The 26641-nt window shown below is 46.8% G+C and overlaps 1 protein-coding gene across 1 annotated transcript in view; it reads left to right on the top strand.

The window, feature by feature from the left end:
• Positions 1-26641, top strand: part of SMG8 (SMG8 nonsense mediated mRNA decay factor) — a 195712-nt gene that overhangs the window by 147134 nt on the left and 21937 nt on the right. Inside the window, exon 3 of the mRNA XM_069615148.1 lies at positions 20343-21218. Coding sequence (XP_069471249.1) covers positions 20343-21218 — 876 coding nt within the window. The remainder of the gene's footprint in view (positions 1-20342; positions 21219-26641) is intronic.

Below are 26641 nucleotides of genomic sequence, written 5' to 3'. Positions count from 1 at the left end.
CTGCGATATGGGTTCAGCGATGCGCTCGTAGAATGGTTCACAAATATGTGGGCCTTTACTGGGACTGCTAGCCCTTTTATCTATAACTGGCTTGGGTATTTTCTGTTTACACTGCATCTGTTTTCCTTGGTTTATATGGGGTTGGCGACTAGCACTTATAAACGTTGCCTTTCTTGCATATCCCTGGGTTTTGTTTTCCTGCATTTGTTGCAGCGCTCAATGTCCACCTCCCTTTCTCGTTCCTAATGCTCCGCAGTATTTGCTCCATGGAGGGTCGGTGGTGGCAGACTCATTCACGTCGGGTGCTTTCCCTCTGACGGCAGCTTTCTCAGTGGTTCTTTGGTACCTCGTTCTCTGACTTCTTGCAGTGGCGGCCCTCTCGGGGGCTCACCTGTGTTTCCCTTCGCCTTATCTGGAGTCAGCCTTCTCGTGGGCTTGCTGGTCTCTTTCTCTTGCTTCTTCCAGCGTCTGTCTGCTTGTGGACTCGCCAGTGTCTTTCTCTTGCTCCTGTGAGTAGTCTGGAATGAGACATGGACACAGAGAGCTTATGATTGGGGGCATAAACTTGTATTAAATTTAAAAAAGGGGTTTGGAAAATGCCTCGCTACCCCTTATCGCTGAGGTTTTGCCTTACCTCAAACGAAACTAAGCGGTCTGTCCTTTGTCAAGATGTCAAACCAAAAATATGTCCTGTGTCCGAAGTCCTATCCTGTCCCTCACGCTCTAAAACAAACTCTAAGGTGCAAAGGTTATTGTCTTTGGTTTTCAAAGTACACAAATGTTCAACTCCAACACATAGAGATACATCCAACCAAAACGTTTCAAGTGGACAATATCCACAGTTCTAGGGAATTGCTCCCTTCCCTGAATTCCTTTTTACTAACATGAAAAGTTCAAACAATACCCACATTTCTTGTAACCCAAGAGGATAACTCCCTCCTCTTTGTGTGTTCACATTTCTCAGGGAAATGGGTTCCTTACCCAGGTTAATTTTTACATTCAAGTCAGTTCAAAATCCCAAGGGCATGAGTCCTCCTTGGAATTCTCTTGTGGACAATGTTCACAATTCCAGGGAATGTCTCCCTTCCTCAGATTCCTTTTTACCAATACAAAAAGTTCAAACAAAGAATAACCACATTTCTTGTAACCACACCGGGATAGCTCCCTCCTCTGGGTTTCTTCAGTTATTGGGGGAAATGGCTTGCTTCCCCAGGTTTAAGACAGTTCAAAATCCTAAGGGCATGTCTACTCCTTGGGATTCTCTTTTCACTGTACTACATTTTGGGTGTGGGTCCCATACTCGCAGGTCACCAGATATACTCCCCTGCTTGTCTGTTTTCCACATTTACAGCAATTCAAACTCTCAAGGGCATGGATCTTCCTTAAGGTTCTCCTCTTACTGTAACTTGTTAGACACACTTGACTTTGCTTGGGATACTCCCCTGGCAGGACTTGTATGCAGTTATTTTTCCTTTTATCCATGAAATTTATATTCATCCATGAAATTATACTTGCACAATGTTGGCTTATCGAGCCTTGTTTGCTAAAGTTCATTTCAATATTTGCCTCTTCTCTCAATCATTGGCTCTCTGCCCCTTTTCAAAGACCATTCACTTTTACTTTGCTTTCTCTCCTGCGATATGGGTTCAGCAAGGTGCTCATAGAATGGTTCACAAATATGTTAATCTCTTCACAGGCTTCACTTTGTGTCTCGCGTTACTTTAATGAACCGGCACACACTTTCAGGGAACCCTGTAACCAGTCTGTCTTCCCTGGGCTTACTGGGTACTTGAAGTGTCTCTAGCATTTCTCTACTTCTGTTCCATTCAATTTGCTGGATCGGCATGCGTCCCATTAGCCGATGCACCCCGTTAGCCGTTGGGCCTTCTCAGTGTTCTACTCTACTGTAGCCGGTTCCCAGTGTCTCGCATTCTCGTGCTGCAGGCTTTCTGGATTTCAGCTTTTCTGTATGTCTGGATTCGCCTCTACACTACTTCCCACAGCATGTTTTCACTCAGCGTTCCGACAGGTGTCGGCCCAGATCGTGGCACAACTCAGCCTCTACAGCTCTTCATGTGGTCTGTCGGCTGTGGCAGATTTGCATTTCCTGGCACGATTGAACAACTTCCAAAGACTAAACCGCTATCTTGGTTTACCAGTCTTAAGCATCTTTATTGCTCTGTCCCTCTTTCTCGTCTCAGTTGCCATGCTGTTCCTTGTGTTATTTTGAGGAAGCTGATGTTGTAACTCGTTGGGAGTGTTCCTCACTACTCCTTGCCTCTTCCTCATCTCAGTTGACGCACTGTTCCTTGTGCGATATTGGGGAATGCATGAAGTAGTCCTAGCAAGTGGTTGAGGGAGAGTGTTAGAATATGCCTTCGGGCATGAGGAATGGAGGGAACATCCCTAAAAGGGAAGAGACGAGGGGGGGGGGGAGTGGTGTATGTGACTTTCTCCAGTGATGTTGTGTCATCTCCCTGAGGGTACCCTCCCCCATGTGGTCCTCTCTCAAATAGCCACCCCCAGGATCATGATCAGATAGTGGCTGCCGTCCCCTGGCCACGTGGGGAGAAGCTACCTCTGGGAAAGGAGCGATGACGTCATCACATTCGTCACACTCTGTTGGAGTCACTCTGGATGCGAGCAGAAAAACAATTTGGTCGGCGTTCAAGGCCTCGCTGCAAGTTTGGTGGGCTTCTCACCCACTACCTACACTGTGGTCCTGCTTCCATACAGCGCTGGTTCCATAGGGTAACCTCCAGGTGAGGGTTGAAAGGTCTTTATATGTGTCTCTGTAATTAGAGATGAAGTTCCGTTGATTACAGGATGACAGATTAAAAAAACAGGCTTTATCACTTTGACAACCTCTTCAGCTCCCAAATAGACAGGGAACACTCGATTTGGGTGAGATCTTGTGGAACACTCGGAGTCCTTGTCCCGTAAGTGGGAGCCACTCCAACTGAGATCTCTCGCGCAAACCTCTAGGGAGTGTCTTACTTAACAGCATGGTCACCTTCCACGCTGTTAAGCATGGGTTGGCTCAGCCTTAGGTAGGCTCCCTCATGGGAAGACAAGACAAATACTCTGGATTCATCACACCGGGGGAGCGTGAAGAAGGAATAACGTGTGAGCACTAGTATCTCCAGGAAACTGCACAGTGGGAAACCACAGGATGCTGCACAGGTTTTCAAGGTGGCGCTTCATGCCACAGGCTCTTGCAGGGCCTTGCGGTTCCAGCGAATCCCTAATAGAAACAATAACCCCTTGAACCGATCACTGACCTCAACTAATAACGACTAATGAGGGCAAGTAAGACTCCTCGCCTGAATAGACAATCCTAGGGAAGGAGTCAGAGGAGCCTAGAAGAGAACCAATAGGAGTCAATTGCACCAAGGTCCCATGGTTTTAAAGGGAGCTGGGAAACTTAAGTCTGTGTCTTGGCACCCATAGCAAGTAGACCTGCAAAACCTTCTGTGAATGCTGAACCCAAGGCTTAGGATAGAGGGGCATGTTGTGAATGCTGCAACCTGAGTCCATGAGAGGTCTACTGTAAATCCTGCAACCCAAGGTCTAGGAGAGGGGCCTTTTGTGAAATCTATAATCCAAAGGTTCAATGTGGGCATGTTGTGAATCCAGCAACCTAAACTCCAGGAGGGGCTTGTCATAAAACCTGGGAGAACGAAGGGTGAAGTCAGTTTTGTGATTGTACAATAGGGATTGACTGTCCAGAGTAGGTTTTTGAACTTTTGCTTTGGCCAAATCCATGGAACATTTATGTTATGAGTTTTCTGTTGGCTATATCATTTGGTAATTTCCTTGTAATCTGGGGCGACACTGTAGGGGCAAGGACATGTTAGAATAGGTTTTGTGCATGTATGCTTTATCTTGAGGAGCACAAGGATCACCATTTAGTGTAGCCCATTCCGACAGTCTCATACAGAATTTGGTTACGAGTGGTATTGAGACATGGTTAAGACTCCCTTTGCTCGTTCATTCTATTTAAGATTTCAGATAGGTACATTACCATTACTGTATTTACTATATGACTACCTCGGATACATTTCTGATATGTCATGACATAAATGAAGCATCGAACATTTCCTTTTCTTCTGCTAAGGCTATAGAAACGTTAGAGCCACATACTTAAAATCCATCCTGCAAGAACATTCTGTTCAACATTTAACTTATGCCATGTCTGTGTGGAAATCTACTGAAAAATGGCATAGTTGACTTTTGCTGTGTCCAAATGTATTCATGGAGCATGAATAATTAAAGTAGCTTGGATCTGCTCATCAAGGATAATTCATGCTTTATTGTTGTGGCAATAGAATATTGGTATATACACACATATTGTAAATTGCTTGATTGTAATAGTTTTACACATTACACATTGGACATTGATGTTGGCTGTATGCTTTTTTTTGTTGAATAAAGCTATTCATGATGATATAGATCTTCTGTAGTTTGAATTTCGCCCTAGTTCCAATAGGCGTTTGCTGAACCTGTTCCTTATTAAAATATATGCCAAAAAAATAGCGTTTGAATTACACTTTGGGCATGTACCATGTATCATTGCCGTTGGTACCCCCACACCACCCACTCTCCTGTGGTTCCGCAATCTTGCAAACGAGCATTGGCAAAGCCAACACTTTTGGTTTGTGTGTATGCATAGGCTAGGCATTTGACAGGCATTGCCATAATGGCTCTACCTGGCCCCAAGATGGCAACAGATGGAAAATGGTGTGATCACGTGGGCATATGATAACAGTACTTGGCGGATGCCTTTCCAGTTCTACATTGTTTTATCAAAGTCAATTACTTTGTACAAATTCACTTTGAGTGGGGCCAACCCTGTAAATCCCCTATAAACCCTACTTGAAGTATATTTCTGTCTGCCCCACTCGACTTTGTGACAAACCGCAGCTTGGATGTAGAGCTAAAAGAATTTACCATGAGGCAACAAAGAAGATCAGATCTACCAATTACCAGTTTGTAACACATAGTTATTTCTCACTGATCAAAAGCAACACCGTTTACAATGGCTTGCTGGATTGCTAATAACTAAGGAAAGTCTTCCTCATGCCAATTTTTTTTTTCATTGTAAAAGCTGCATCAGTGACTTTTCAAAGGCATGTGTCCTTCGTTGACATTTGCAAGGTGGTCACATTAGCAACCCCACAGAAATGGTTGACACTATTCTAACCCATGATCTTGACTTCCTTGCCCTAACGGAAACATGGCTACATGAGGCTTCAGGACCACGCTTATTGCTAGCTATTCCAGTCAACTACTCCATCCTTAGAGCCGACAGACCTAATGGTAAGGGAGGAGGCGTAGCAATCGTCTCCAAATCAACACTAGGCTGTAGACTAGTCTCCACCCTATCTCTTAAATCCTGTGAGTTACTCACAATCAAGTTACAAACCTCCCCAACAAGTATGAATACACTACACCTTATATATAGACCTCCAGGCCCTCCGGGAACCTTCGAGGAAGACATTACAGCGCTCATTACTGAAAACTCCAAGCCACTAGCACAAACTATTATCCTCGGCGACTTCAATCTGGGCTACAACGACCCCAAGGACGCACCAGCCGCATCCTTAGCAAACGCCCTAACTGAGCATGGATTCGCTCAACTCAGCATCTCACCGACTCACCAGAAAGGTAGAATTCTCGACTGGGTAGCAACTCTTAACTGCAACACCACCTGTAAGGACCCCCAACCTCTTACATGGACAGATCACTACCTTATCCCACTCGAAATTCATACCAACCAGGCCAGGCCCAAGAAACGCCCCCTGGCACCAGCCTGCCCAACCAGAAACAAGAGCAACATTACGGCCGAAGCCCTACTACCTCTGGTCCTACCCACCCTCAACGCTCTACCAGACAATGCTGACCTTAACCTACTAGTCGACTCCTTCAACAACTCCATGGCTACTGCCATTGATACCATTGCCCCTTTGAAACTACGTAAATGTAAACCAATAAACCACCTGAATTTGTGGTACACTCCAGAACTCAAACTACTCAGGAAAAAGAAAGCCAAATTAGAACTACTATGGAAAACTAACCCATCACCGGAAAACAAATCCAATCTTGAAAACATCTCCGCGCTATACAAAAGTGAGATAATTTGCACCAAAAAAGGCGCCTATAACGTCAGGATTGACCAGGCAGGCTCCTCCACCAAAGAATTATTTAAAATTCTAAAGGAGCTAGAAAACCCCAATCCCCCTCCAGACAACTGCTCAAATCTTAGAAGTCCAAAAAATCATCACCTCCCTAAAACCCTCTAATTGCAAAGGGGACAGCTGCCCTGCCCAAATAATAAAAGACGCTGCCAGAGACCTCTCCCCCTTTATCACCAAGCTAATTAACCTCTCATTTGCTAACCATTCTGTCCCCAACAACCTAAAACAATCCTGGGTGCTGCCTCTCCTAAAAAAACAATCCCTAGACCCAGCCATACCAACGGATTATAGACCCATCACTACTGTCCCTTTTCTGCTAAAAAATCCTGGACAGAGTCGCCTACATCCAGATTCAGGAGTACCTGGAATCTAACCAACTGCTAGGTATACATCAATCTGGCTTCAGACCTCAACACGGAACTGAAACTGCTCTGGTTGACCTCAAAAGCCAGATTGATGAAATCAAAGACCAGGGAAATGCAGCCATCCTACTCCTCTTAGACCTCTCAGCGGCCTTCGATTTAGTCGACCACGAAATCTTATGCAACCACCTCTCCATCGCAGCCCACTTCTCCTCCTCAGCCTCCACATGAATACAATCCTTCCTGGCGAATAGAACCATGCGAGTCTTCTCCGCAACATCTGCTGCTGACCCTATCCCCATCACCTGCGGAGTCCCACAAGGCTCCTGTGTCTCCCCCACCTTGTATAATATATTTACGAAGCCCCTATTTGACAAATTGGACCGTCTGGGTGTCACCTACACCAACTATGCAGATGACACCCAGATTCTCCTCACCATCTCAGGCAACTACAATGCGGACGTCACCCGGATCAACGAAATCTTCTCTATCATTCAGGCATGGATGGCCACCCACTGCCTCTGCCTGAATGATGAGAAGACGGAGCTTCTGCTGGTCGGCTCTCCTAACAACCTGTCTAAACTCAGTCCCAGCTACAAGAACATTATCATAGATGGTAACACCATCGCTATCGCTAAAAGTGTGAAAACCTTAGGTTTCCACCTTGATGCCAACACCAACCTCTCCAAACAAATCAATTCAACCGCCTCGGCCACTGCCTATACGGGTAAGCTTATCAGAGCAAGCAGACCCTTCCTATCCCCCCGACAGCTGCCTCACTTTGGCCAGAGCACTCATTCAATCCAAACTAGACTATTGCAACAGCTTGTACCTAGGAGCCAACCAATCCGTAACTAACAAACTCCAGGTTCTCCAGAACAATGCTCTACGTGCAGCACTCAACATCCCAAGGCGCGAGCACATCTCCACAACCAGGAAAGCGTGCAAATGGCTCTCCATACAGCAAAAAATTGACCTCAAAACTATCTGCCCCACCTACAAGGCCTTAAACAACCTAGCCCCACCGTACCGCTCCAACAAATTCACTCTAAAATCCACATCAAGAACCACTAGATCATCCAACTCCTTACCCTGCTAGTGCCCAGATATGCCTTAAAAAGAGCAGGAGGTGTGAGCTTCACTGTACTAGCCTCCCAACTCTGGAACACCATACCACTCAAAATTAAAACTACTGAGTCCTTCCCGATCTTTAGGAAACTTGTTATTGGCTGGTTACTGAACAAACAGTAGCATCCACCAACATCCCGAATATCTAACAGCCGCAACTTACCTGCACTATATGTAAATTGTTGTACTATGTAAATCTTTTGTAAATTGATGTACTAGCAAATGTAAATGCATATCTTTTGCCTGTAACCATGTCCTTAAGTGCCCTTCTACCCACGGGTCCGGAGCGCTCTACAAATAAACTAAACAAACAAACCCTGCATGCAGTCTACAAACCTTAATCCATGGATTTTACTTCCAGGGCAGGCATGTAGTTTGGACAGACAGTTTGTGCAATATTTTTGGCTCAACTTTTTTTAATGAGAGATTCGCATCTCATCAACATTAGCCAAACATGGTTACATTTCAATACAACATTGAGTACCGAGTGATTGCCTCTTAAACATTTTTAACATTGCCAGATAGAGCATAAAGTCGGGCGATTTAGCATTGTGGAGACATGTATTACCCGGCATGGGAGCCCAGTGTCGCCGGGTGAGCCACCCATCCCCCAAGCATTCCGATACACCCAATCGGGATGTACTTTATGCTGGTGTCTGCTCATGTTCCACACAAGCAGTGGGTCAGTCCGATGTGTTATCCCGGGATAGTAAGTACGCAGTGAAGGGGTTCCAGATATTTTTGGGCCGATTCTGCAGCCCACACAGATTTGCAAATACTTTGTCCGTATTGCTTAACCAAGTCAGATCTTTCAGCCATACTTTCAACCCCGGGGGGGATGCACTCGTCCATTTAATCAAAACACACCGCCTAGCAGCTATTATGCAGTTCCACAGTAACCTTCAATACTGTTTTGGCAACGCGAGGAGCCACCCAAACATACAACAAAGCAAGACGCAAGGCACTGCCTGCCCCAACATCTGCCATCATTTCTGCCACCCTTTCCCAGAATTAGCACAATTTACCACAGGCCCACAGCATGTCTCAGGAGCATAGCTTACGGGCAACGTACTGGCCTTGGAAGCAAGACGACACGGAGCAACACAGGTTCGATCCCTTGGTCCGTGCTTAGAAACCTCTGGGTATTAAGCGCGTTCTAAATAATCATGTGTATTAGATCGGCCGAATCAGCATTGCGGGCAATTAGCTGTTTTTGTATAGTCTAATTGCTGTGTGCGTGCCATGGAGATGCATGCTCTGCAGCGTTTTGAGCTGAATTAGTTGAATTAGTTGGAGCCGGGAGTTGAATGCCCCCCTATGTGTAGTGCCACAAACCACCGGCCACTGTTTGTCTATGAGAAGTATGCCGGAGTGGTCTTCCCACTTACTCTTGCACTTCAGGGTTTCCCGAGGTGAGTCAGTCTGCATTAGCTTATAGAGTGCAGAGACCACCCCTTTACACCCTGTGGAGCACCTAATGTATTTCAACAGAGTAGTAGTGTGCAGGATTTCGGGAACTCTGGGGACCATTCTCTGAAAGCTGGTCTCATTCTAAAATATTGCAGTGGGCGCTGAAATCCTCCTTCCATCTTTTCTACAAACAATTCCTGCACGACGAATGTCCTGTCCGGGTACATATCCTCCAAGCGGGTAATGCCCGCTCCCCTCTAGTCCTGGATGATAGTTTTAATCGCAGGTCGTTGCTAAGGTCTCGCTATTCCAGAGTGAAATGCCCGGGTCAAATGGGTGGTACACCCTGAGCATTTTCAGAGCTCTCTTCCACACGTGCAGTGTACACGCGACTGGGTCAAATCTGCATTTGTCTGAAACCTTGCCCGAGATCAGCACTCCCTGGAGAGAGGACAGGTGCAAAGAGCGCTGTTCTATGCGCACATGAGTCGTCGTTCGGGATCCCGGCATTCCAGAACATTGCAAAGAACAGTTGCGCCACCAGGAAGTACAGTTCAACGTCCGCCACACCAACGCCCCCCCCCACCCCCTCTGTTCATGGCAGGGTCAGCGTTTCCCAACTAATGCAAGGGCTTTTTGGATGCCAGGCTAGCCTGATCAGCATGGATCGCACCTCCTTGAAGTAGCCCATTCCTGGCCATAATGGAATGTTCTGAAAAATGTAAAGGAGCTTGGGGACCACTATCATTTTGGCTACCACGGTTCTACCCATAAGCGAGCGGGGAAGTCTGCACCACCTAGCCACGCTGGCCTTTAGGGTTTGTATGTATTTAATATGGTTGGGATCTAACAGAGTACGAGCATCTCTACTTTCTCGCACCCCCAGGTATGTGACCGCACTCTGTTCCCAGCCGTATGCCTCAGTGTTTTGAGGCCGCACCGTGCTCTCATTTAGGGAGAATAAAGATATATGATATGAGATGACTTGGCCCTGTTGATTCTGTGGCCGGAGGCCTCGCCGAACCTCGCAACCTCCTACGTCAGCAGGGCCAAGTTGTTTGCGAGGTCCCTGAGATATACGATTGCGTCGTCCGCATACAGTAATATTAGCTCCCTAACCCCCCCCCCCCCCATCGCCAAACTCATATGGGCGTGGAATCTGCGCATTCGGGCTGCCAGCACCTCGATTGCAATGGCAATGAGTAAAGGCGAGAGCGGGCAGCCTTGTCTGGTTCCCCGCCCTAGCTTGAAGATAGAGTGCGTGCTGCCAATGCTTATCTGGGCACTTGAGCCTGCATACAAAAGCTTCACAGCTGAAAGATGATATTCTGGGACCCCAAACTGATGCAGCACTTCAAATAAGTAGCTTCATTCCACGGAGTCGAATGATTTTTCCATGTCCAGCAGCGCCGCCACTGCTTGTGTTTTTGGATCAATCTGAGCTAATATTGCGAACAGTCACCCTAAGATTTAAAGTGGTCGACCTCCCTGGGATGAACCCAGATTGGTCCATATGGATTATATGTGAGACATGCGGGAGCAGCTGGTCCGCCAGCACCATAGCAGATATTTTTGTATTGAGGTTCAACAAGGATATCGGGCAATACGAGGAGCACTCTAGGGGGTCCTTACCCAGCTTAAGTATCATTACCGTCTCACGCATCATAGGGGGGAGGTGCCCCACCATCAGCCCTTCCACCCTCACTACTAACATATGCTGGGTTACCTCGGGACCACATTCTTTGTAAAACTTGAGTTATCCCGTCTGTTCCCGGCGCCTTAGTGGTGGGGAGGGCCCGCATCGCACATAGAATCCTACGACCGTGACTGGTAGTGCCAGGGCCTCAATCGCCTCTCTGCTGAGTTTCGGAAGAGTTGCTGCTCTAATATATTCCTTGAGCTCTGCTTTCGGCAAATTCTCCCTCAAAGTACACAGGGACTCTTAGTAGTGGCGGAAAGCATCTGCAATCGTACCTTGCTTCACAACCACCTCCCCTTCTTCCGTTTTCACTGCTGTTATTTCCTTGTAGCCTCTTTCATGCCTCACCATTGCTGCCAGGAGCCTACCCCGGTCTACCCTCCTCTGTATCTATGGCCCATTGCCGGTTGGGCTAGGTATTTGACCTTCCGCTCCGCTAGATCGTTGAAGCGGTCCTGTTCTTCCCGTAGTTTCGCCAGTGAGCACGGTGTGCTTCCCCTCTACCTCCCTTTCCCACCTTTTGACTTCAAGCTCGCTATCATTCAACTACCTCCATATCAGTTTTAACACAACCAGTTCTAGGGACAGGCACCCTCCTCGAAGCACCACCTTGAGCGCCTCCCATATAGAGCCCATCTCGGGTACTGTACCCAGATTCTCGCAGAAGTAGTTTTTGACCATGCTCAGGACCTCGCTCCTAAACACCACATCTGATATTGCCGCAGATCTGAACCTCCAATAGGGGCAAGGCATCGCCAGATCAGTTGTAAGGACCACAACACAGGGGAATGGTCAGAGTGTCCTTCGGAGCAGCACATAGTTGTCTGTCCATCTTACAAAAAAAGGGCAGGCAAGGATATCATCTAACCGGTACAGGGTTTTGTGGGCCGTCGAATGATGTGAGAATTCCTTTCCTTACGGCCTTAACAGTCTCCAGACAGACTCCAATTCTAATTCACTCATGCCACTCAAGACCACCTCGGCTGCTCTGGTGCGTCGCCTCTCTCACTCCGTTTTATCTTTCCTTGGGTCTAATGGCCCCCCCCCCATCCCCACACAATGTTAGTATGTAAGTATTTATGGCATATCCTTACCAGGGTTTTAAAAAACTCGGTCGTCCACATTTGGACCATAAATGTTGACCAATGTGACCATTGTGTTACCCCAGCATCCTGAGACAACATATCTCCCTTGTCGGTTGACTATCATTTGTGCGGAATCCCAGCAACTTATTCACCAGTGTCATTACCCCTGCCGAATATGTTAGTACGAGGTGCAGTATTTCCAGTCTCCCCAGCTTCTGGCGACCCCCACATTCCCCTTCCTCACAAGGTGTTTCTTATAACATGATTATTCTGGCCCTGTGTCGCTCACAGTACTGTGCTACCTTACAGACCTTGCACAGGTTATTAAGTCCCTGCACATTCCAGATAATTACTTTATTCTCCATAGCTGGGATGAGGACTGTAAAGTAATGTAATTTCCCCTGCCCCCCCCATCACCTCCCACCCCACACCTACTCAACCGACCAGAGGACTGTCTTTTGGCCAATCCCACGAGATGCAAATCATTTTGAAGTAACTTAAACCCACTGCTCTCATAACTACCCTCCCCCCCTTTCTAGCCCAACTGGACTCCTCCCAACCACCAGGGACTGGTGCCCCCCCCCCTCCCAATATCCCTCAACAACCATGTTATCATGGGCCACAGCCGGGGGCACCGGACACCGCCGCCCAAGTGACCTCCACCACTTCAATAACATTTATTTCATGTGCGACCAGACTTTTTCATTACATTTTCAGCAAAACTTTACCAAACCCATCAGGGATGCCCTGCAGACAGCATCTATTTTCCCAGTTACTATTCTGGTCCCGGTTTGAGAGAGCTCGCGAGCACCGCCCCTTCATCGCCTTTCCCAACTGTATGCTATTTAAGGCCCAGCAGATCACTTCGGCAGTGATTCGAGCAAGTCATGTACTGCCCCGGGGTCAGTGAAGAAATGGGTTTGTCGGCTATGCTGGACTCGTAATTTGGAGGGGTAGTGCATTGAATATTGTATCCCTTAGTCTCAGAGCGCTCTTTTCACCGCCAGGAAGGACAAGCAGGATTTCTGGACTGCTGGGGTACAGTTCGGGTAAAAGGGCACTCTTGTGTTCTCGTATGTCAGGTCCCGGAGTTCCCTTGCTCTACGGAGTATGGTGTCTCGGTCCCGTTAATTCAGAACCCGTTCTGGCCTAATCTTGAAGTTCTCTGTGATGCCTGGTGCGCCCTCTCCACCAGGAATTGGGAAGACAATGGTGGCCCCTGTAGCATGTCCTTTATAAAGTTGTCCATGAAGACCTCCATATTTTGCTGTGAGGTGGACTCCGGGACCCCCATTACTCGAATGTTATGTTATTTCTTCGTGAACTCGCCTCCATATCTTCATTCTAGTCTCTGATGGTCTTCACCTCCCTATGCAGCTCCCGGATCGCTTGTGTCGTTTTATTGCTGGTGTCCTCAAGCACGCTCACACAGAGCTCAACCTCGGAGGTTCTGCCACTTTCCTTGTTTATGCGCTCCTGCATTCTGTCGACTTTATACGCCATTCCATCCAATTTTGTATTAATGGAGGCAAAGCCTGATCGCATTTCTGCCAGCACTTATCCAAGTTCGAACATTGGAGTGCTCTAGCTTGGACCTGCAATCACCTCTGCCTGGGGCCCAGTGGACAGCATAGCAGGAGCTTCTTGGGATGCCATCATCTTGTTACTTTCCTTGTTTAGTCGTTCTTTTTGTGTAAACGGCAAGCAGGACTGCCTCTTGTTTCCTTTCGCTATATAGCTTTTGGTAGGGTTCACTTCTATTGTCCCCCGGCACAGGTCACGTGCAGAGGGCGGACGCACCCTGGGTAGTCTCCAGTCCGGGGTCAGGTTTTTTCCTATAGCCACTGAACAGCACCCAGCCCTCTCGCGAATATTATCTGGGCAATGTAGACCCCCACACTCTTCCTCTTGCTTAGGTCTATTATTGACACTGGCGCAGCCTCCTCACTGTGGTCGTGTTGCAGCCCAGGGGGCTGTCATGTGCCCCTGAGGGACCAGCCTCCTGTTGCCACAGCCCATGTCCCAGGTTCCATCCTTGCCCACCAGGCTTTGCTGCTTGTATTTACGTGTTGCTCGTGTTATCGATGCGACTCAGGTTGTTATCCGTTAGGCCCACTCTGGAGGACCCTAAATGTGTGTTATGGGGTGCAGCCCTCACCGCAGTGACCCAGCCGAATTTCAGGGGTCTGTACGATGTTCTCGATCCCGCCGGTATGTTATCAGTCTTGGTTTGGAATTAAGCACTTGGGGCTGACAGGCTCCGGGCAGCAGCATTATTGCCGGGCTCCCATGCAGCTCAGGGGACCGGAGGCTGCCTCCCTTATGATCACTGTGGGGCGGGGGATGTTGTGATTCGGGAGCAGGGAGAACTTGTGCCCTGGCTGTTGTAATGTTTATTAACCTGGATTCCCCGCTCCCAGCTGCTCCTCGTGGGGCATCTGGGTATTGCAAAGGGCTGCGGGACTCCAGCACAATTTAGGAGGTTCGTAACTGCCTCTCCTTGTAGTCACTGAGGGGGGCCTGGGCCGGCGTGAAGGTGGATGCCAACTGTCGTGCTGGATATACCGAGGCTCCTCCGGCTCCCAGCTGCACTACGTCTGGCTACAGCTATTATCCCTCACCTCACCGACTGACCCAGGCCCCGGGCCGCATGAAATGCGGGATGTTAGAGGGTCTGGGAGTTTAGGCGCGGGGTGGGGGAAAATGGCGCGAAAGCGTAGGGAGGGGGGCGTCTGAACGGCGCCACAAGAAACAAAAGGGCAGGAAACAGCACCTGGGAAGGTGCGAAATGTAACGGCAAAGTGTCAGGGGGGTAACCTGGCCGCCCCCAGGAAGGAACAAAAAGCCGGGGGGGGGGGGTATAAGTAAGCCTGGAAAAGGAGAGGCGGCACAAACCAGGTAAGAGCTCACCTCTCTCGGGTAGGCTCTTAGTGCCTGGAGAAGGGGAAGGAAAAAACGTTTGCTCTTGCAGGCTCATGCATTTTCCTACCTCTCGGAATTCGGCCTAAACGCAGTGGCTACGGGTCGCCCAACGGTGCCGGAGCAAGAGCGACCCGGAAGTACCAACTGCGAATGAACAAAGGACTTTCGCCGTGGTCAAACGGGAAGCGTGGCTCACAGAATTCAGACGAGAAGGATGGCGGAAGGAAGAGCAAAAAGGGCCCAAGAATTCTCAGAATGGGCGAGAAAGGCAGAGAAGGAATACGGGGCACAATGGGTGCTGGAGAGAATGCAGAAAGAAGAAAGGGCGAGGACAATGTCACCTCTGCTGTTCATAGAGCCCAGCAGCAGCGAAGGAGAAGACGAGGTACCGCAAGGACAGAAAAGGGGAAAAGAGGAGTCGAAGAGATCAGAGGAACAGACCGAGGCACCGACCAAGAAAAAGAAAAAAGATAAAAAGAAAGGTACTGTGAATAATAATGTGGGGAATAAAAGCGTAAAAATGTTAAATTGCGTCACGGTTTCGGGTAAGTCGCCCAGAACCAATGACGAGAAGAGCAGACGGGTGAAGGGATCCAGGGAGGAGCAGCAGGGGACTTCCTCAACTGAAGCAAGCAGTGATTACGAAGAAAGGGATCATCTAAGGGTAAAATGGAGGGGAGTGGTGAGCAGGGAAAAACAGAGGGGCAGGGGGGGCACCAATAATCCCGGCACCACAAGGTGCACCGGCAGGGCCAAATGTAGTGGCAGGGGACACGCCACCGGCGACAACATCGACGGTGGCAGCGGCAGAAAATGGGGGGCCACTCATGACGAAATATGGCAGGCTAACTATGGGTAAAGATGCACAGGGCAGGTCAATGAAAGCGATGGCTTGGTACATAAATGACAAGTAAAGGGAAAAATATGAAGTAAGGAATTGATCGATATCTTTACATTGTTAGATTGTCAAAAAAGGGGGATGAATGTGGCCCTAGAGGACATGAAGGAGGACGAGAAAAGTTTACTTAAAAAGGGGCCAGTAGTAAGGAATTTTGACAACTGGTTGTTGGCCTTCACCATAATGTCTACAATTATATTACAAAAATTCCCGGAAGACGGGATAGCATTAGTTGCGTATCAACAGAGGGTGCTGAAGGTACACGCAGCGTTTGGAGGCGACGCATGGCTGGAGTACGATCACGAGTTCAGAAAGGAGATGGACTGCTTTCCAGATATGGGTTGGGATGGAGAAAACTTTAATCTCTACATTTTTAATGTGCTAAAGGAGAAATGGGATTCCAAGGAGCGGAGCGCAAGGGGGCAGCAGGGAAGGCAGTATTAGCAGAAGGATTACAAAGCGGATTATAGATACAATAGCAGTAAGTACGCATCCAGTTATGACGGAAATAGAGACCAGAGCTTGCGGAGCAGAAATTATGGGTCACAGAGAGGGTGGCAGAGCAGCCTGCCCCCGACAACACAGGGGGCGGGGGGGTGCGGGGGGGGGCAGTGGGAGCACGGAGACCACGCGAGCAGAACCAGGACAATGTAGGAGTTTTGAAAAGGGGGGTACCATGTAGCTGGGGATGGAAGTGCAAGTTCAGCCACAAGTGCGAGAGATGTAAGGGTGACCAGAGCAGCTCCAAGTGCACAAGGGCCACAGCTCCGAGCGGCAGAAGCGATGAGACGTGGAAATAAGAACTGGGGCGGGAAGGGGGCCACGCCGGGAAAAAATCGAGAGATGGAAAGGTGGCTCCAGAAATACACAGACCAAGAAACTGCCTAGAGCGATGCAACGGTGGCATTTCAGACTTCGAGGAGGCAGTAGAACTGCTCAGGAAAGCCGGAAAAGGGGCATGGATGGCATTCCACCTGTTGCCAGTCAACATCAGATCGCAAAGAAGGTTATATAGGCATTGGGAGGGGGATACTTTGTCGACAACTGCCTCCCGATGGGGTGCGCCATCTCAGGCGCATATTCTATTGTAGAAATAACAAGCAAGTGGGGTTTTCCTCTGGCGGTGGAGAAAACGGGGGGGGCCCAATGCAGATTATCCAATTTCTAGGGAGAGAAATTGACTCAAACAACGGAAGGTGTCGGATCCCGGTGACAAGAGGACGGATCTGCTAGCGACAGCGAGAGAATTGCAAGCACTGGCAGGAAAGCGGAACGCCGCAGGGAGAATCATACCACAGGGGAGGGCGTTCCAGAGAAGTATTGAGCTGAAGACGAGAGGTGCTACAATGGGGGCACCACAGAGTCAGGTTAAGTGGAGGAATCAAGAAAGATCTGGAAGTGTGGAAGAACTGCTGAAATCTTCAATGGGTCGGTGATGGGGCAAGCACCGGGGAACGATGAAGTAAAAGGGTATTGTTCACCATGCAGTAGGTGGCCTTAGGTTTGGCGCAATACTGGGGAAACAATGGTGTGCAGGCGAGTGGCCAAAAAACATGGCAGGTGGCGGAAAGGACAAAAAATATAACGCGGTGGAGCCCTCCCCGAAATGGGTCGCGTTATGCGCATGGGAGGAAGAACTAGGGAACAGGGAGTTAACAGTATGGTCAGATAACATAGCGGTGGTGCACGCGTTGAATAAAGGAAGTGCGTCAGGCACATGAGGGCAATCGCGCTGGAAAGCCTAAGAATGCATAGATGCATAAAGGTGAGGCATATCGCTGGGGAAACAAATGTGGTGGCTCTGTCGTGCACTTTTTCCGTTGGTCGGTCTCACTTTCGGGGCTGATACGTTGCTCCGTCAGCTACTCTGGAGTCGCTGGTGTAACGTCACTTTTTGCTTTTTACACCGGCTCGCCACAATGGAGGGGTGCCTCTTGACTGGGGAATGACCTCTGTTCCCTGGGGAATGACCTCTCTTCCTTGGCTCCGCGTCGGGTTTATATGCTTTTCAGCCTTCCGGCGCTGCTCCCGGCTGCACACAGGCACTTGTGTGCAGACCACACAGAGCCGCGCAACCAGGCCTCCCGTGCCTAGGCTTCCTTTGCTTCAAATCAGTGTCCCTGGTGCCCCTCAGGTCACCAAACTCCGGCCATTGGCTGTCGGGCTGTTATGCAGGGTTTCCTCTACTCATGGACTCGCAGTCCTCGGTGGGTCATGCATCTGCCTCCCCTCGCTCAAGGTCCGATATGGAGCTCAGACGCGGCCCTCTTGGCTGCGGGCTCTCCAGCGCCCCCGTTTTTGACTCGGGGCCCCAGGCAAGATTTTGAAGTGGGAGTCAAACTATGTTTTAGGGAGTAAAAACGTAATTCACAATGCGGATATTCAGGCGAGTCAAAATCTATTTTAAGTCAACAGATAACTTTTTGTAATCCTTAACCCTTTGGACCTAGTAAATCACGCAAATGAGAGGCTGCATTTTTACCTTAAAGCATCTCTTCGTATCCGGCAGTAACATTAAACCTCATTCCTTTTGGCGCTTTTCTGCTGGTATCTATACCTGCACATACCAGTGGAGTCGTGTGGGTGGAGGCTCTGTCTGGGTTATTTGGCTGTTTAGTGCATAAAGGTTGCGCTTTACCTCATCTTCCACATGTATGAGGGAAGGCGAAAGGACATAGTAGTATGTCCCGGGAGGATAGCTTAGCGGCAACGTGTTCACCTTGGAAGCAAGACGACACGAAGCAACACATGTTCGATCCCCAGGTCCGCGCTTAGAAACCTCTGGGTATTTAGGCGCGTTATAAATACGCAACTAAGACAAAAAAAAATAAAAAATTACGCAACAAAAAAAATACAATTCCTGGAACAGCGCCTCGATGCCCGCGGGCTGTGTGAGCACTTTAAAAATGCAAATAAATAAAATAAATAAATATGAGTTGCTTGGCTGTAGTCCTTTCCTCCATATAGTCCTATTGCGCTAACGAGCCTGGTTTATAGTGCTCTGATAAAAGTAGGGAAGGCTGGAACAGGAATGTGCGCGAGGAAAGTCCCCTGCGGTGCATGTCGTCTTGTATGTAACAGGCGCATTTTTTTTCTTAATGCCGTTTTACATTATAGTCCTCCTGTCCCCGTGTATGACATCCCTCAAATATGGAGGAAATGGAATTGTAAAGCGGGAGTAAAGTAGTCACTGTGGTGAGTAACTTGTTTTATATGTATGACTATGTGAGTGTCTTCTGGTCTCTTTCATTTTCTTCTGTAATATCCCTGTTGATGTTACTGAGCCCTAGGTCACCAACTTCCAGGCTAAGAAGTTGGGCACTAAATGCATTAATGCAACAAACACAAGAAGCCAACCTTTTGCTATGTAAAGCTCTGTAATCCCTCTGGAAAAGCCTCCCGCTCCCACAACCCACTTAATGGCTTTTGAGGTGAGGCATCCTACGCATCTTCTAATCCTGGCATGTACCCCGGGAAGGTGTGCACATTGCCCCACTCCTTCAGAGCATTCCATATAGTGGGAGAGAATCTGGCAAGCTGAGGACATGGGTAGGGGAGGGCACCTCCCCAGCTACTTCATGCTTACCATGGAAGTGTGGTTGGAAGAGTTGTGGACCACCAAGCCCTACCCATCTGTCTGTCCCCTAGAAATAGCAGAGGCTGGGCTACCCATTGCCACCATGCTTCAAGGGAGTGTTCTCACAAAGTGCCACTGAGTTACCCGTGTGCCCTGCCGCAGGAGCAACCACCCCAGGCCTCCCAAAATGATAGCTCCACAAGGCGAGATAGCGACTGGATAGCTTGCGCCTCACCGTGCACTCATCCCCAGATCTGGCACTCGTGCATCGGTCCTCCTGAGCAGAGTAGCCTTCATTCTGGCTTACCCACTGCGATGTTAGAGTAGTGGGGGCTGAGGGACCTAGTGCACAAAGACTGTGAACGGGATCTGCAGAGCTAGCAGGAAGATTTAGGCCCACCATGCACCGGAGGTAGGTCTTCTCAGTAAGAAAGGACACTAAAAAAATGTTTGCAGTAAAAGGAGGATGAAAAAGGAATTGAATGCTTAGAAGGGGAAAGCTTAATCCCAGACCTTTTTTATTTTTTTTCTCCCTGTCCACAGCCATTTTAATTATGCTGGTAACTTTTTTATTTTATGTTGTGATCATTCTTTACATACTGACCCTTTAGGGCATACAGCGTTCCATCACGCTATGAATGTTTGTCCTGAAGTCATGATGTTTTTAAGGGCTGATTATTTACTATCCAAGTCCAGGCTTCGTGTTGCTTTTCATTTCCCACTGCAGCTGTTTTCTACCTTACACAATTTGCAGATCTGGCACTTTACGCCACTGCTTGCCCACAAAACCTGAAAGCTGTATTGTGATATTTCAAAATGTGTATATATAATTATTTTTTTTCCCGTGTGGTCCATACATTTCACAATTTCTGTAAATTCAGATCGAAAGCATATGTACATATTAAGAATAATAATGTGAAATAGTTGTAACTTGTATGACTTCTCATTTTGTTAACCATTCAATAGTCTCCATTCTGTCAAGCCCATGCTATGTTTTTGTGCTACCATTAAATTATAAGTTTGATTATTTTGTGTTTATATTTTTTTTTATTTTATTCTTTCAGTTGTTGGAAGAGAAATGCTGCGGAAAGCTGGATCACATCATTTTTCCCATATTTCAGCCAAGCACGCCAGATCCAGCACCTGCCAAGGACGAAGAGCCAGATTCCCCCCAGGATGTAGAGCTTGATAAAATAAAAGAAAAAGAACCACAGACTCAGGGGGAGAGCACTAGTTTAAGTTTAGCTCTGAGTTTAGGGCAGTCCATGGAAAGCTTAGGCACATACCCTGCAGACCCGCAAGCTGGTGGTGATAACGCAGAAGCCCATGTACAGGCGGTTGAAGTTAAAACTGAGAAGAGACCCAGTTTAATTGATCGCCAAGCATCTACTGTGGAGTATCTGCCTGGCATGCTGCATTCAAATAGCCCCAAAGGCCTTCTGCCTAAGTTTTCTAGTTGGTCTTTGCTGAAGCTCGGCTCTGCTAAATCATACAACTTTCACACTGGACTGGATCAGCTTGGCTTTATTCCAGGAACCAACTACCTGATGCCTTGGGACATTGTTATTAGGACACGGGCAGAAGATGAGGGTGATTTGGACACAAATTCCTGGCCCGCTCCGAACAAGGCTGTGCCAGGGAAGCGTAACGCAGTGGTCATGGGCAGAGGAAGGAGGAGGGATGATATCGCTCGGGCGTTTGTGGGTTTTGAGTATGAAGACTCCCGTGGCCGAAGGGTAATGTGCTCAGGACCCGATAAGATAATGAAAGTGATGGGAAGTGGTCCAAAGGATTCGGCCATAAAAGCCCTTAACACAGACATGCCGCTCTATATTCTGTCTCCCTCCCAAGGACGGGGCCTCAAACCGCACTATGCTCAACTCATGAGGATCTTCGTTGTGGTGCCTGATGCTCCTTTGCAAATAATACTCTCACCGCAGGTATGAAATGGAGTGCTAAACAGACCTATTTTTAAAGGTCTGATATTGTTCGAAGTACATTATGGAAACACATGTATGGAAACGCTGGACGCTGTGATGTATGGGTGACACTGTTTTCATGTTACCATGAGATCTAGTTCCAAAGTACTACATTTGCTTTAGGTTTTTAACGCACTTTATTCACCTTTCACTGTAAAATCATTGTGCACTGCATAGCATTGGTTCTGGATTACTGGCTCTAGAGTTCAGGATTTAACATCTAGTGCAAGGCATAAAATAAGCAGTGTCGCATAGCAATTTGCTATGCAATTCTGAAGTTTTGCTAATCGAATTAATAGTTGTGTAGCAAAGTTAGCTATTTAAGTTACCCTCTTCAATGAAAGCACAGCTCGCCCTGCATTCCTCTGTTGCCGTCAGTGCTCTCGTCACCCTCTTTTCACTTCAAGTGCTAATGGAGGGAAAGTGCAGCAGTAATCCTCTCCTCCACTCTTAAGTGCCAAATACATGTGTAGGAGTGCAAGAATTCTTCTTTCAAATAATTGAAAACCAGAAGTAATTGGGATGACACTTTTATTAAGCTTGTCATACCCTGTCTGGCAAAGACAAGTATGTGTCCACTTTATATCTTTTAAAAAGACAGTCATGCAATTTCATTCCTAAAATGTAAGTTGTTAAATAATACATGATTACAGTATTGAGACTGTAAAACCTTGCATCGATCCATGCTTCACAGTAAAGTTTAGGTTAGTGTATCTGAATTTCATAGTGTTAACTAAATTTCCTTTTGTTGGGGAAGATGCATCATGTTGACTAGTGAACTTTTGAAACTGTAACTTATCACGTGATCAAATGCTGTTGATGGCAAACCTAGTTCTGTAACCTGTAGGTTGCATACATCTTGCAACTGGTGCTCAACCCCATGATCGAACCCATACTCCTTGACATTCTTTATTATCACCTTGTTGCTTTATACCAGGACCACAAACTGCAATATTCCACCTAGTTTGGCCAGTTCTCTGCCTGCTACGCAATCCACCTTGCTTAGTCTTTATTTCCTCTCACATAATACACAAAGCGAACTAAATACTTATGCAAAGTAGTGATCAATAGTTCTATCCAGTCTGTAGATCTACTGCAATACCAAACAATGTAGTTAGGCCCTAGAGCTCACTTTGCGTCATGATTGTATGATATATTACCACCTGCAGGAGACAGCTGGCCAAACTGTTTTCAGAGCCTTTTTTTTTATCATATCTAGTTATTTGTGTGCATTCATGCAGCTAAACTTTTGCATTTTACAGACTCATCTATGGCTTGCAAAGTCGTTTCACCCACTCAGTCGAGTAGATTTTATGAAAATAGAGTAGCATTTGCAAGAGATGTTTTGAAACTTTTATTTAACATCTACTTTGTTTGCAGTAAATGTCAAATAAAACTTTCACTGTGCATGGCTGAACTCTCGGTGGCAGCAGTGTGCCAAACATAAAGTGGGTTTTTAGTGATATGCACCATTTTACAGAAATCGCATTATAAATGTATTGTCCTCCGTTGCTATGTGTCGCGCGCATTTCTCTTAGGTTGAATAGGTAAACTAAGACTCCTCTCACAAATGTCTCATTTCAGCGGTAAGCAAAACTGCTGTATTGTTGCTCATTTCATGTCTTGGGTACAAATAACATCCGGTGACAATAACAATATTAGTACAAAATTGCTAATCAAATGGGTCAGTTTGCTAATCAAAAACATATTAATTAGCAAACTCTGGTAATCAATTTTTGAAAACTAATTTATGCCTTGATGTACTAAATGTTCATCTTCTTTTACTCAGTATTTTTAGGCAGTTGGTGGTGGTTAGTTCAGCCAGACCGGTTTTGGTTTGTTTGCAGGTGGGCCTCAATGCCTTGAGTTGGACTGGGGGGGGGGGCTCTGGGGTGTGTGGGGGTTGGGGGGTGGTAACCAGCCTCATACGCTTGCAGGAGTTTTTGAGGCAGAATAGTGCTGGGGCAACTTGGTTTAGTGCCTTCCTGGTTGGAGGGGTGGGGGGGATTTGTGCGGTACGATTTCACTAGCTCGAAACTGGGCTCAGAGGAACCTGTTAAGACAAGACAGTTGTCGTGGGGTATGGAAAGCAATGTAATGGTTTAGGAAGTGAACGGGAGTCAGTAAGTGATGGGGAAAATCTAGGGATAGCAGTATATAGTAGCAATGTTTGGTTGGAGAATTTGAGATTCTTGATCTAATTGCCAGCAAAACTAAAGACTGGTGGTGAATAGTTGTGTGAGAGACAATTATTTTATTACAAGTGTTGCACATCGCTTTTATAGAATGGGTGTGTACATCTGATTGTACCTGATGGAGTAAGAACCTGTGGGGTGTTGCTCAGTACCAGGAACAGTAACATGTTTTTTCCCCTTAACCCATCATTCCATTTAAGGTTTTGAGGTAAGACTATTTACTGCCTATTTTAGAAAGTGGGGATTAACAGCACTTTTTATGAAGTAAAGATATATTTTTCATTCCTGACTGGAGTATTTCTGTATGTGTAAAAAATGATCGATCAACCAATTTTTACACAATAGCAACGCTGTGCTGTTTTGGCATGGGGATGACGGGCCAGGTCTGCACCATATCGGCGCATTCCAGGTCTACTTAAAGGGATGGACATATGCCGGTCTGATACTCCCCATTCTCCTTTATTGGGCCTGAATTTAGGGAGCAAACTGGCAGGTACACACCCCTTATCTGGCACGCTGCATCCACCCTACATCACAATTTAGGAAGAGCACCATTGAAAGTAGGTATTTTTGTGGGTTGCCGGCTTCAAACATTATAAAGTTGATGATGCTGGACATTAAGAGCATTTTCAAAGTAGCATCCCCTGTTCCCACTTCAAATGCACTTGTTCCAGAAAGGCTCCTTGAGATGAACAACCTCTTATGTAATGCTGTATTTCAGTTAGTCAACACACATTTGTTCGACATACTAAATCTTCAAGTCAGTACATAAACACATTATTCCATAACAGTAATTAATGCATCAAGTAAAATCATTATAGTTACCAAGTCTATTTTTGTGCAGTGCAAATTTAGCGGCCATATAGTTCGTCATCATATTATCTTAAAACAATCTAGATGTACCCCCTATACAGGAGAGCATAGCTCGCAGCCTCTACATATTTTCCGATAGTTTCTAATAAATTACGGGTGCAAATTAGTTGGTTTCCTTTTTAGCAACCAGCATCTATGGGTAAATCTTGCGACTGCGTAGTCTACGTGTTGCAGGGTGCTTTGTCTTAAATATATCATTGCTGATCTAATGTCTCTCATTCCTGCTTCTCTCAGCTCAGGCTTCAGGTACGTTTACCTCAGATATTTCGTTTTCTCACATAGCAACATGAAGTGTGTTTTACTGTTGCTTTGCCTGAAGTAGGAAACATAATCCCCAGATTACTAAAACATTTAGTGAAATGCTTGTTAGATGAAGGTGCAGCGTCAACCTGGTTGCCACCGTGGCAGGTGGAGGTCTAATGTGATCGGCAGAGAAAGTCAAAATCTGCAGCTTGGATTTTTCTCCATAAGCAGATTTAAGTGCAATTGTTTGGAAATTCTCTTCAGATTTCTAATATTTCTTGCTACTTTTCTCTATAAGCCTCTCTGGAATGTTCCATGCTGTATGCTCTTCCAGGCAAAGAGAGACCCACCGAATCGTGAAGGAAAGTGGAAATGACTAGAGCCAGGCAGGAAGGACAATAGCAGCATCTATAAATGAATGCTAGCAACACAGCTGGCACATCTGTTTCATCGTTCAGGGATATTGAAATTAATGCAGTTTCATGTTATTTTTTGCCACAGACTTTCTACTTTACCCTGCAGATGTTGACTGCTATTCTCCAGAAACCTGTTTTCATCTCCATCTCATCAATATAAACGTGATGCTATCTTGCAAACTTGCCTGCACGTTAATCCCTCATTTAGATGAATAACAAACATTGCATTAATATGGACATTGGAGTGTATGCAGGGCTCCCCTCAAAACAAATCCTATAACCGCATTTCTTGAACAATAAAGTGTAACATGGCATTGCAAAGGACACATTTACAGAGCTCTCATTTTTGGTTTTGGCGCTTTCTGGCATATGCCACAAATGCTGACAAAAACATTGCTGCTGTAAAACATAAAGGGGAGTTCGGGAGCACAAGGCATAAATTAGTTTTCTAAGTAAAACGGTGAGAGTGTCTGTAAAATTTAAAAGGTTTGGTGCATGAACGGACACAAATAGATATGATAAAAGGCCCTGAAAACAATTCAGTGCAAAGCTGGGTGCTGTCAATGTTGCACAGGTCAGTGTCCTGTATTTTGTATGCCTCACCCATAATTTGCCATGTAAGGAGAAGTTCATAGATTTCTTAAAACCAAAAAGTGCACAAAGGTAAGGGAAAGTCATAACCTGAGACTGAATACATAGTATGGTTATGTGATAGGCGGAGTAATTGTCAACTTCAGGTGGATAAGATGGCCCTTGCATGGCATTGATATCAACTGTTTACAATATACCGCTAATTACCTTTTTCGATGGGGAGGACAGTGCCGCTAACGGTCCTTCAGACAGAACCAGGTAAGCACAAGTGCAGCATTCCAGCCCTGCGCACCAATGAAAGTGATATTTATCACTATTAGCACTTGGAGCTGCCATCTGGGGTTCTGATACTTTTGTTTGTTTGTTTCTAAGGGGACCAGGCTTTGCAAAATTCATGCATCCCTTAAAAAGTAAATACCCATATGTCTGCGATTGAAAATAAGTATTTCCAGGACCTGAATTTGAGCAAGGAAGTGTGCAAATGAGCGAGCAGGGGGTTGAGGTTTGGCACTCCAGTGGAGACTTGGCTTGGAACTCTGCCTCCAAGTACAGGGTGAAGGCTGGGCACATGCGCAGCGGACTGGCATGAAATGCAGGCAGCTACTTGAGATTCGACTTGCATTCCCAGGCTCTGGATTGGCCAGTTCTCTTCTGAAGGTGCCATAATACAATGCAATCATAATTACAGAGCAAATCGATCTCTGGAGCCAACTACAGTGTTATGGCATTGCAGTAGATATATAGCTGCACAAACTGGGTGGAATGATTGATCACTACTTTGCGTAAACTTCCTGTTAGCTGAGTGTATTCATTATGTAAGAGTAAAGAAAGTAAGCGACTAAGCAGCATGGATAGTAGCAGGCAGACACCCTGGCCATCTCACTTTGAGGGTATCTGGTATAAAGCAACAGGGTGGTAAGACCGAATGTCAAGGACATGTGTTGAGCACCAGTTGCACAGATGTATGCAGCCAGCAGGTCACCCAACTAGTTTGCCATTAAAAGTATTTTGCCATGTGATCATGCACATTTCGAAAGTGTTCACTCATCAATATGATGCACTTTCC

This window comes from Ambystoma mexicanum, chromosome 9 (assembly GCF_040938575.1).
Source record: "Ambystoma mexicanum isolate Mex_15411 chromosome 9, UKY_AmexF1_1, whole genome shotgun sequence".
In the NCBI taxonomy this organism is placed as follows: Eukaryota; Metazoa; Chordata; class Amphibia; order Caudata; family Ambystomatidae; genus Ambystoma; species Ambystoma mexicanum.
Note: the sequence above shows the minus strand (reverse complement) of the source record. Positions and strands in the feature narration are given on the sequence as shown.